General features: G+C 39.2%; 1 protein-coding gene across 1 annotated transcript; it reads right to left on the bottom strand.

Moving 5' to 3' along the window:
* Positions 1–3315: 3315 nt before the first annotated feature.
* Positions 3316–9771, bottom strand: LOC116735116 (meteorin-like protein). Its single transcript, XM_032586740.1, has 4 exons — positions 9596–9771; positions 8735–9117; positions 6432–6491; positions 3316–5124 (listed from the first exon to the last, which is right to left on the bottom strand). Exons 1-4 carry the CDS (start codon positions 9676–9678, stop codon positions 4796–4798), a joined length of 855 nt encoding a protein of 284 aa, XP_032442631.1. The 5' UTR covers positions 9679–9771; the 3' UTR covers positions 3316–4795.
* Positions 9772–11623: the final 1852 nt, after the last annotated feature.

Here is an 11623-nt window from a genome sequence, read left to right as displayed (position 1 = left end):
TACTTCCCGACTGTAAGCAAGCCGCATGGCCCCCTGGTGACATGTGACACCTCTGCAAGAACAAGCCATTGGTCTCACTCTGTTGCTTTGTTGTCATTGCTAGTCGGACTTCTTGTAGAATAAATCTGCTTACAATCTGTGCACAGTTTAACAATAATAGAAAAACACGTAAACAGGGCTAAAATGGTTGCTCAGCTGGGAATTTTATAGCTGGAGTTGTTTGGAGCCTCTTCGTTGCGCGTCTAAAGTCTCTTTTAATTCTTTTGTGTCTGATCGGATTTATTTTGCAGCTTCTATGATCGTTTTGAACAACGGAGCACAAATCATAGTGACCTCAAGCAACTTCTGCGAATGGGGGCCCCTCACCTCCTTAGTATCTGGGTTTTTGCTCCATATATCTTACCTGTAGCTACTCCTTCCATGCTTACGATGCACAAAAGTCTCTCCCGCTATTATTTTCTGAATAAGAAGATGCATTTTTTTTCCCCGAGCATTTGCACAATGTGTTCAAATCAACAGCTGGTTTTTAGAGTGAACTGCTGCCACCTTGTGGATACTGTGTGTAATGACAGCTTCTAGCCAACAGCTCCCCATTCTAAGGAAGCCAAGTTGTAATTAAATTCCTACTCAGTCATTGTGAAAAGCTGGATTGAGAGCTTCTGTGAACGTAAATGTAAAAAAATAAAATAAAAAAAATACGTTTTTCTTGAAAAGCATAAATTTATTCAACTTGTGGCAAGTTGAGAATCCTGCCACAGATTCTCAATGGGTTTTAAATCAAAATGATTTTATTTGAAGCATTTTCTATAAGCTCAGATTCAGGGTTATTGATTTCTATCAACCTTACCTTCATCTCCAATCAGCTTCACCCAGAGGAGTATCTCCACAACACATTACAAAGCTATTGGTTGTTTTGTCAACCAATTAAGTTTCTAGTTTAAATCTGAATAAAAATAAACATGTTCACAACTATAAATACTTTAAGTCAGAAACATACACTTTAAGATTTATCATAATTTTTCAAGAACACAATGTTTCTTTTCAGAGCTGCTGAAAATCAACTCAGCCTTTGCTCTGTCTATTAATCCAAGATGACAATATAAATATATTTCCATGAATGATAAATTACAAACTGACCTCCACAAAATCTCTGACACAAACTCCTTTCAGCTGTAGATTTATTTAAAGTATTTCAGTCAAAATTTGATTACTTCTCGCTTTCAACCACAAATGTTTCCCACTTTTTTTCGAAAGAAAAAAAAAACGAGAAAGAGACCAAATAGCAACCTTTTCAAAGCCAAACAACATGTCTTCTGCAGCTTTGTGCTCCTGCTACTCTATCCCAGCTCTCTATAGCTGCAGAGGTGAATGCCGGCGCGGCTCTGGAGGGTGTCATGCTGTTTCCATATTGTACCCCTGGGCCTCCCCGCAGCAGTGGCCCACATGGGAAAGCAGGCCAGGCAGTGGGATAAACCAATTACTCCCCAAGTCATAGCGGACTCCTGCCGCTGCACCATGCCGCGGCTCCGGGCCCCGAGCCCTCCTAGGCTCGGTCCCTGTGAGAGCCAGCTGGAATTCCCAGAGATGGGAATTGTGTGGTCTCAAAGGCCTGCAGAGAGACTATATTTCGCTTGAAAAATTGACATGGTGGCCTCCTGGGAAAGAACTGGGGGAGGCGATATCATACTGGGTTTCTGCAGAGTTTATTTACGGGGAAACATGATGTAGCTATGAGAAGCTATATTAGCCTTCATATGTAAATGTTTAGTTACATTATTATAAGGGATGAGTGCTTAATCTTCACACTGAATGGTCTTTATCACAAATAGAAAAAAAAGAAAGAGATTCTGCAATAATCAGGGAGGAAAACCATTTATGTATGATGTCGTCAATGTAACTAAGAATCACATTAGTCTGTTCCGTACTGATAGAAATAGGTAAAAAAGAGACACAAAAACAAGAAGACAAAATCAAGTCTAATCTCGAAACATCCTCTACAGTAGCAGGTATAAGAAAAACCTTTTATGAATAGGGCACTAAACATGCAGAGTATTTATTATCTATGCTGAATTAAGTGTCAGTTTTAGCCAAGATTTTTTTTTTCATCTCTTGGAAATTTAAAGAAAGGAGCTTGCATAATAAATATAAATGTATTTAAATGTTGAAAATGTATGAGAGAAAAAAAACATTTAATTAAAACCTCACATTTTATTGTGGACTTAGAAGAATGTTAGACATACATCACGTAATACAAAAATATGAACTAATGGTTTTTCTTGCGGCACATGATGCATGTTTATTATGATGCTGGCCTACATTTGGGTTCTATTGAACCTGATTAGAGAAATAATTTGAGGTCCTGCGGTAGCACAGGGCTACAGCACCACCCATGTATGGAGGCCTTACTCCTTGACACGGCAGTCACAGGTTTGATGACCTTTTCTGTATATCTTTCCCCTTTCTCATCACCCACTTTTCTATCTGATCATTCTCAAATAAAGGGCACTAAAGCAAGTAACACCTTTAAAAACATAATTCAACAAAGTAAAAATGAAAAACCAACAGGAAGAAATATTGTTGCTAGCGTTAACCCCATTTCATCCTCCTTCTTTCTTTGACTTTGGAACCCTGATGGCCTTTTTCTTTGACCACAGCTGGAACAATGGTTGTTATTTCTGCGAGAGGCCTTGTCACCACAGGGCCATTGTGCTCTCGTCATTCACCGCTCAGTCATTTACACTTTCATTGGCAGCTATTTAGTTCTCATAAAAAGTTTAGCACACCAATTTGTGAGCTCAGCCCAGCCTGAGAGAGAAGCGTGGAAGAGCTCAGAAAGCAGTTGCTTTAAAAGTCAGTTAATTGTTGTCTTGGCTGGGTGGGGACGGGGGGATCCCTGGGATTTGAGGGGCCTCACATCTGTCTGTTTGTCTTCTTGAGCCAAGAAGAAAACCTAAAAGGAAAGTTCTGATTCTGATTCGGACTCTGACTTGTGGTGATCAGGGAATACTCTTCAAAACTGTTATCATAATAGTGTTATCATGTAGGAAAGGGGACGTGTTGGACGGTTCTGCAGGAAATCCCTTTCTCCTCAACAACCGGATGAGGAGAGAAGGTGGAGATTCTGAGGAGAAAACAAAACTTACACAAAGAAAGAGGAACTAGGGTTTAATTTATTGATCTATAGGGGATTCTGAATGAATGATTGGAATGGAAATATCAGCTTTATTACTTAATAATTGAGTAATCACAAATATATATTTCAATGTTTGTAGATGTTTTAATTAAAGATACAAGTAAAAAGTTACAAATTGAACACATTGAAGTACTTTTTTTATTATTATCTCTTTCCTCAGGAAAGAATTAAACTATATTTATCTAATCTGTAAAAAAAACCCACACACATATAAACAAACAGGGCTTTAAAAAGTATTCATATTTTGATATCTTTTATACATTTTGTCACATTACAACAATAAACCTCAGCCACCTTCACTCTGATACCCCAAACTAAAATCCAAGGCAGAAGTCACCAAACTACTAAATGGACTTCACCTGTAAGCAATTTAATTTCATTGTGAATGCTACTGTTCTGTGTGAAGGAATCAGAGATTTCTTAGGGTACATTAGTGACCTAACAGCATCATAAAGGCCAAATAACACAACAGCCAGGTTGGGTATAAAGCTGCTGAGATGTTTAAAACAGAGTCAGGCTATAAAACAATGTCCCAAGCTTTCAACATCTCACAAATTACTTTGAAATGAAAAGAAATCCTGTCAAGATGGCTGTCCAATTCAACCAACAGACCAGATAAGGAGAGCATTAACCCAAGTAGAAACCCTGGACCTGTGGTGACTCTGGAGGAGGTGCTGGCATGCTGAGAACTAAGATGGAGTTATTTAGATCAAATAATTTTCATGTGTTATCATGGTCTAGTCAAAGTTTAGACTTAAATCCAATATAAAGCTGAAAAACACTGTTTAGAGATGCTCTCCATCCCATCTGATAGAGTTTGAGTGATTTTAGAAAGAATAATAGGGGGGAAAAATCAGTCACCAGAGGCAGAAGGTTGATTGAAGCATAAGAACAAAAGAAGTATTTCCGCAAAAAGTATTTCCACAAAGTTGACGAATGGACTGGATATACATGTGTATCTAAACCTCCTATTTTATCATCATGCATTATTTTATGTTGGACTGACTGTCACAAAAAATGAACTAAAATACACTAAAGTTGTTATTTGACAAAATGTGGAAAACACTGTATAAACTTTAAAAAAATAAAATAAAAAGTGTGAATATCAGTAACTTTTAATTTTATTGTCAGTTTGGAAACAAACAAAACTAAACTAAATTGCTATGATGGGAAACAATATAACATAAACTTATACAGGCATATGTGTGTACAAGCCTAAACTCACAAAGCCAAGCTGTGAGGACAAATAGCCCACCTTCGTCTTCCCTCCCACCTCAGATCATAGAGCACCGTTTGCACAGAGACCGCAAAGTGAACAACAGCTAATGTGAGGAGAGCTTAAAAAGAGAGCAGCAACCCAACCCCTCGTAAGTCTGCCAGGACTAAAGGCAGTGATTGGAGACAGACAAAGGCGGCCACTTTCTGAGCCCCAGTTCAGGAGGCCCTGCTGTTCTTCTCCTCCACATGTGTTTCTCAGCAGCATTTCAACAGTTGTGTCCCTGCTGCTGAACCTTGATGCCACCTTGTTGGCACATGACAGCTTTACAAGGTTCCCGCAGCGCCATTACAGAGTTCATTTTGGTCCAAAAACCACACACCCCTTCAATCCAGAGGGAAGTCGCAGGAAGTCCTTCGTCCTATCCTGGCCTTGTGGTAGACGGAGAGGAAGTCTTTGTAGCGTGGGGCGCACCCTAACCAAGCTTCCCCTAAGTGCTCTGACCCTGTGAAGAGGAACTGTCCGTCCCCAGGCTTTACGTGGCACTGCAGGAGCGTCCGGATGTGTCCATGCCAGGACTGAGGGGACATAGATGGACGCATTTGTTGCACAAACACTCCACTACGCTGCCAGTAAACCTTTGTTGTCAACACCTCCACTAGTGATGACTGCCTTCTAGAGTCATGGAAGACATTCTTGATGTAGCCTCGAACCACTGCAAAAAAATTTAAAAATACATCCTTAAAAAAATTTTTAAAAATTAAAAACATCACAGGTGCCACTACTGTTTGTGTAAGATCCCTTTTTCTAGCAGGACAGTTTTTGACACCTTGTAGACAATTCGTAGCAAATACACCTCATCCAAGGTAGTATAGATATACCACTAATGCCTGTTGAGGCACATTCTGCACATACTAAGGAATCACTTCGCTGACATCTAGTGGTTGGAGTTTTGTCCAAAAGTGCCTGTTTTTACTAATGTGCATGCTGAAAACTAAGTGTGTTTTATGAATGATGCTCAACTTGGATAATGCTGATTCATTTCAGGATGTAAGGAAGTTTTCAAATTGTCGGATCATACATGGAGAGAGCATTCCACTTTCTATAGTCTCTCTAGACGAGGAGTATCAAAATCAAGTAGACAGCAGGCCAAAATCAAGAACTTGCAACACGTTACAGCCCAGCTTTAATGTTTATCTAAAATCTCATGTTACAATACATTTTGGTGTTTCCTCCAAACACAATACTAACAGCTCTGTGCTTTACCATTGTGAACAAATATTCAGCTTCTTACCCTCCTTCTGTTTTCCATCCTTGATTTGGCCATTTGTAGGAGGCGTGGCCCAATGTGACTGGTAGAAGCATGAGGTTGCTCAGGAGTGTGTCAAACTCACCAGCATAATTGTGGCAGTAATTCTGTGGTTTCTCTTTTAAAATAGAATTTATTTTCCCTACTAAATAAATATACTCAAATTGGATGTAAGATTATGAGATTATGCTGTTGCAATAGAAGATTTTTTTTTTTTTCAGTATTATTTTTACAAACTCATGGAGTGTGACTGTCAGTATTAATAAATAGTTTTATTAAAAATAATAACATTTTGTCGTCTTCTGCAGTTAAAATACAGTATGTCAATAAAGGGAACCACTTGTAAAACTTCAGCATTTGGTGTTTTCAGTTCCCAAAACTTTGCTGGGCCGCTACAATTTATATCTGTGGTGGGTTGCAACAAAACAGTGATGCAACTCAGAGGTAAAGTGTTGAAATTTTATCTGTTTTTTTTTTAACTGTTTGGCTCAGCATTCTGGAGAAATCTGTTGCATTCTGTTTTAAGATAAATATTGCAACTCTGAATTACACCCCAAAAATTATTCATTTATTGTCTGACTGGCTATAGTAATAAAATATACTTATTGATTAATGTCTTCATCTTCACTATGAATAAAGTGAAACGTTTTGATTTGTGAGTGGTTCCTCAAACAGATGTGGGTTACTTTGTGTCAAATCCTGCATGTACTCACCAAAGTCACTGCTGCAAACAGCCATGAGCAATTCTGTGTCATTGCAGGGTCGGCATGAAGCTGTGGGTGGACAGAATGGGCACAACGTGTCAACAGAAGCTGTTTTCTGACTCATTTTTCCACTTTCAATCAATACATCGCTCCTTCCCTCTGAAATGCCTTTACCCATTATGCCTGATATTGATTGAGAGTAGGTTGTCAGCTCTTCCCTGACCTGCACACCATCTCCATTCATCTCCAAGCACCATGGTTTAGTTAGTGGAATGTCATTTGCTCCTGCGTTTGCACTCCACCTACAGCATCACCTCCACATACAAACCCCACGCCAGTATTGACCCCGTGTTTGACTTCTTTTGTGCAGACCTAATTGAATGACCTCGTGCCGAAGCAGAGGACTGCAGGAGTCAAATGCTCTGCTAGCCTGCTAATACAGAAAAGATAAACAGGCAGCTGTCTATAAAGGGCCTGGGATGACATCAGCATGCCAGGAATGGCCCGCACACTTGGATAAATGCTAATAAACAGACAGGCACAAAGATGAGGCATTTGTGGAATCTGCAAAGTATTTTTGTGTTGAATGAAGGCCTGCTGGCCCAGTGCCCTCCGACCACCCTGTGGTCTGCTGCGTCCTCTCTGCTTTGTGTCCTGATGGAAACCAGACAACCAGACAAAACACCAGACTGACCAGCAGCTGCTCGTTCCTCTCAGCACGACTCGGCTCTGTTAAATTAGCACTATTTCTGTGCCTGGCTTTAATATATAATCATGTGTTTTTAATCACTTTTGCGTCTGTTTCTGTTTTTGTTTTGGCTTGTGCAGACAATGACTTGGGCCTTGTCTTTTGTGGTGAAGGAAGAACTGAGACTAAACACCAAAGGTCTTGTTGGTCTACAGCTGAAATTACTTCACTAAGTGAAAGATTATCCTCCACATAGAAAAGAGTCTGATAAACATCTAATCAACTGCTTGGGCGTCTTCATTTGGAGGTTTTCCAAACACATACCTCTGGAAGAAGAGACACCAAAGGTGACCTAAAATATTAAATATTAAATAAATTAAATGTTCTTTCTCGTCTGGGAACACATTCCTAGAACGAGCTGGAAGGAACCAATATCGGAAGATAAGATGTCCAGATTTTCCTCCTGGACTTTTAAAACTTTTGATTATGCACGTTTAGTTCTTTTACACCTTAGTGTAGGGAGACACCCAAATATTTATATCAGAGTTCTTGGCTTTGACAGAAATGTGTAGCTGTGCCCTCATATGTGAAGGTCCTCAGAGATCTATTTTACGTTCAGTACTTTTTCTCCTTTTGCATAAACTCATTTTGCTTCCACCCAAAGAAAAACAGAAAATAAATCATGATATTGTCATGCTGCTATTCCTTTTCAAATGTGAACTTCAGCTCTCTTGAAAGTCTTGCTGAACTGTCCAGACAATTTTAAAGATCAAATGGGAAATTACAAAGAGCAAAAATTCTGTATTCATGTACATTTTGGTCCTTATGCTGTCAAATAAAAATGATGGAAAACAAATAAGCAAAGTATTTTTTTGACATGCAAACTAACTTGTCATCTATTTTACTTTAAGGACTTAAAGTGACTTAAAATCAGAGTATAAATGCTTTTTCTTTTTGTTTTATATTGCTTGTGTGGCTCCACATTTCATTTTGATCTATTTTTTTTTAATTGAACTTAAAATACTAGTTGTAAATCTATTTTATTGAATTAAAAGTGTACTTTGAAGACTATTAATATTAGGAAAGAAAAAGATTACCATATATTTATGTTTATTACAAGATTGGGATTTTTTAAAATCCAGGATTCCACATAACTCACTTGTCCCTTTATTTGTTTTAATTGTATTTATTTATTTTATTTATTTTATTTTTTCTCTTTTTTTGCAAAAACGGTTAGCGTTAGGGTTATTGACATTATTGAAGCTGTTAATAATAAGCTTAAAATAATAAGAGATAGAACATAAAACTTCCTTTCTCAACATGGGTTAAAAATGGTCATTTATTTAGATTGATCTGTCCTAATCTGAGCGCCTGTTCAACTTCTTACAACGAGAAGTAACATTATTACACGGAGCTCATTCATCTGTTACTTTTAATTTACGTTAGAAACTGTCCTTACAAAAATGAAAGGTGTGATAATTGTGTTATTGGCAAAACGCTTTCTTTCTTTAAGATTTTTTTTTTATTGACCAATAAGCTACTCCTAAACTTGTGCTCAAATAGCAGCACCAAATTAAATCTGTTAAACTCAATGAAAAGTGTCGACACTCACGCCCCAACTCACCGTAGACGCCCCTGTTGCGCAGCAACTCATATCTGAAGCCCACTGTGCGTCTGATCCACGTTCCTGGACTTTGCGGTCCGGCCTGGAGGTAGATGACCGGACTGTGCGGCTCATCCGCCCGAAAACAAAACACCTGCCGCCCGGTGCGCCCGTCGTCCTCCGTCTCCAGCAGGACCAGCTCTCCGGCCCGCTCAATGAAAACGCTGGCTCCGCTGAGGGATGGAGACGGTTGGATGCAGACCGTGTTGTACCGGATGGACGGCAAATTGGGCTCGAGCGCCACTCTGAGAGCCTGACCCGGGTAGACCCAGCTCACGAGACCTTCTGTGCAGCGAAGCCGCACCTGGAGAACGATCCTGCGGTCAACGCCAGCTGCAAAACCGCTGCACACAAATGAATGGGTTTTAGCAGCTTTTTTTTTTTTTTTTACTCTAGCGACACCGATGAATGGACAAAGGTTATTGCGTGAAAAGTTTTTCAAAACTACCCGCTGACGAAATATAACAGCTGATAGTTGCAGTAAAACATATAAATAACTTATTCCCAGCAGCGACTGTGAAATGTTAAAACAACACACTCAACTGTTACAATCATTAAACAGACTATAGTTTTCTTTTGTTGTACAACTACCCAAAATGTTTTTGTTTTTTTTTACTTTTCAGTTTATGTTGCTATTTGACCTGTTTTCAAACTGAACCCCTTTATATATATATATATATATATATATATATATATATATATATATATATATATATATATATATATATATATATATATATATAGATACTTTTTCCTGTTCAATGAATTTACTTCCACTCTGTTATTTTTAATTTCCCAACTTAAATCTGAGGAGCTGCTCACCTTCCAGACCAGTTGCACAGATCAGCTGCACACTGAAGAGCCAGGACAGGCAGACAGGCGAGAATGATCACAGCTGGCAACATCTCCAGAGAAATCCACGGAGAGGCCGACAGTGGTGCATGGTTTGAAAAGTCGGCGAGAGAAACCTGAAGAGTGAACTGAGAGGACAAGCAGAGTGCTCTCTCTCTCTCTCTCTCTCTCTCTCTTTCTCTCTGTCTTTCTCTCCCTTTCAGGATCCAATTAGTCCTGATCCAGTTGTTGGGGGGCTGCTGGCCTCTGCAGCCTTTTGTCTTTGCCTCTCTTAAGACCCGGTCAGTTTGAAAAGGCTTCAGCCATCTGTTGAGAGCAGTGCGCTTTTCTGCAGCAGCATTCACTCACTCGAAGAGGTCCATTATCTTACTTTTAGACTAGTCCTGAAGTGTCCATTCAGGTTCTTTAAACTCCTGAAACTGTTTAAGGTCTGCTTATGAAGCTGAGTTTTCAGAGTTAAGTGCGTCTATAAGGGCTAACTGGCTGCAATGGGAGAGAAGCCAAAAGCTCCAATTGTTTTCGCCATAAAATGTGTTTATTTCTGGGCAATTTCATTGCAGCTGCACGATCAAAAAAATAAAAGCATAAAAAAAGCAAATAAATAAATCTAATTTTAACTGGTAGACCCAGAACTCAGAACAATACATTTACAAAAAAAAAGATAAACGTATAATTAGTATGAAATCTAAGCACCTAATTAAATAACATCAATTATGAGCACACAGCATGGCAGCATGGAGTGGTGCGTGGTGGCGTTTGTTTTCCACCTACTGGCATGGAGACGCACAGGCACACATTTGCTCACATCTGGAAAGCTCAACCTGCGGTGGTCTAAAGAGGAGGAGAGCTGTAACTCATCGGGCTGCAATTTTGTAGCTGCAGAGTCTTGTGGAATTAGTTACCAGCTTTCATCAATGATTAATCCAGCCAGGACCAGCAGTTCCACTTCATTTTAACCTGCTGCGGGTTTTTTTTTTCTTTTCTTTTTTTTTGCACACACGTACACACACAAAGAACTTGGCCATCTTTCAAGTACTTAGTGGTGCCTGGCGACATCTTGTGGAGGTTAAACCCAGTGGCGCGTAACAGTTCATGAAGACTGCTTCTTAGAGGCTTTAAGGAGGAACAAAAAAAACTGATGAAGGTTTCGGGGTTCATGTCATGTTTCTGCGCTGAACTCTGCGTATCAGAGTAATGAAAACATGCAGGAATCTGATCATATTCGTCGGTTCACCGGATCAACTGTTAGGTTTATTGAGAGCTAAAGTTAATACTGTTAGATTATTATTATTATTATTATTTATTTATTTATTTATTTATTTATTTATTTATTGATGGCACATTTAAATAAAGCTAAAAGGAACAGGCATAAAGCCAAAAGAAACTGGTTAGAGTGATTATCCAGGATTGCGCAGAGAGAAAGTAAAGTCAAATGAATGGCGGCTTTGTGCCCAGAGTCACAGAGACGCCTGGCTTCCACAGCAGGCCTAATGGATCAAGGTGATGCATGACATTAATGGAAAATCCCCCCCGATCTCAACCCGAAGCTTCCCTTCAAACATAATTTGATGCATTAAAAATAAAAGAAGAAGAAGAACGCTGAAAAAATCTCGTTTATCCAAGTCGCGGGGTCAGGGCTTCCTCAGGCGAACAATACACCATGGCTCACTGGGTTTTCAAACTATCACATATTATAATTCAATGTGTTTCACTTGAAGATATCGTAAAACGGCTGTTGTGTTTACAGCCACGTCTGACCTTTGGAGTCCTTCTGAGAATTGCCTTCGGTGTAACAATCTCTTTTAAAGCTTAAAATGTAATCAGCAGCGATTCTATAATTCAATTAAACAAAATTAAGTAATTTTATTCTGCCGACCCTACATGCGTCGCATTGTGCATGCATACCCAGATTCCACACCTCTGCGCCAGTAAAATTACCCTATAATTTTTTTTATTGTAACGCTGCGACTCTTAAAAAAAAGAACATAAAGTTTCACA

Source organism: Xiphophorus hellerii, chromosome 16 (genome assembly GCF_003331165.1).
Source record: "Xiphophorus hellerii strain 12219 chromosome 16, Xiphophorus_hellerii-4.1, whole genome shotgun sequence".
NCBI lineage: Eukaryota > Metazoa > Chordata > Actinopteri > Cyprinodontiformes > Poeciliidae > Xiphophorus > Xiphophorus hellerii.
Note: the sequence above shows the minus strand (reverse complement) of the source record. Positions and strands in the feature narration are given on the sequence as shown.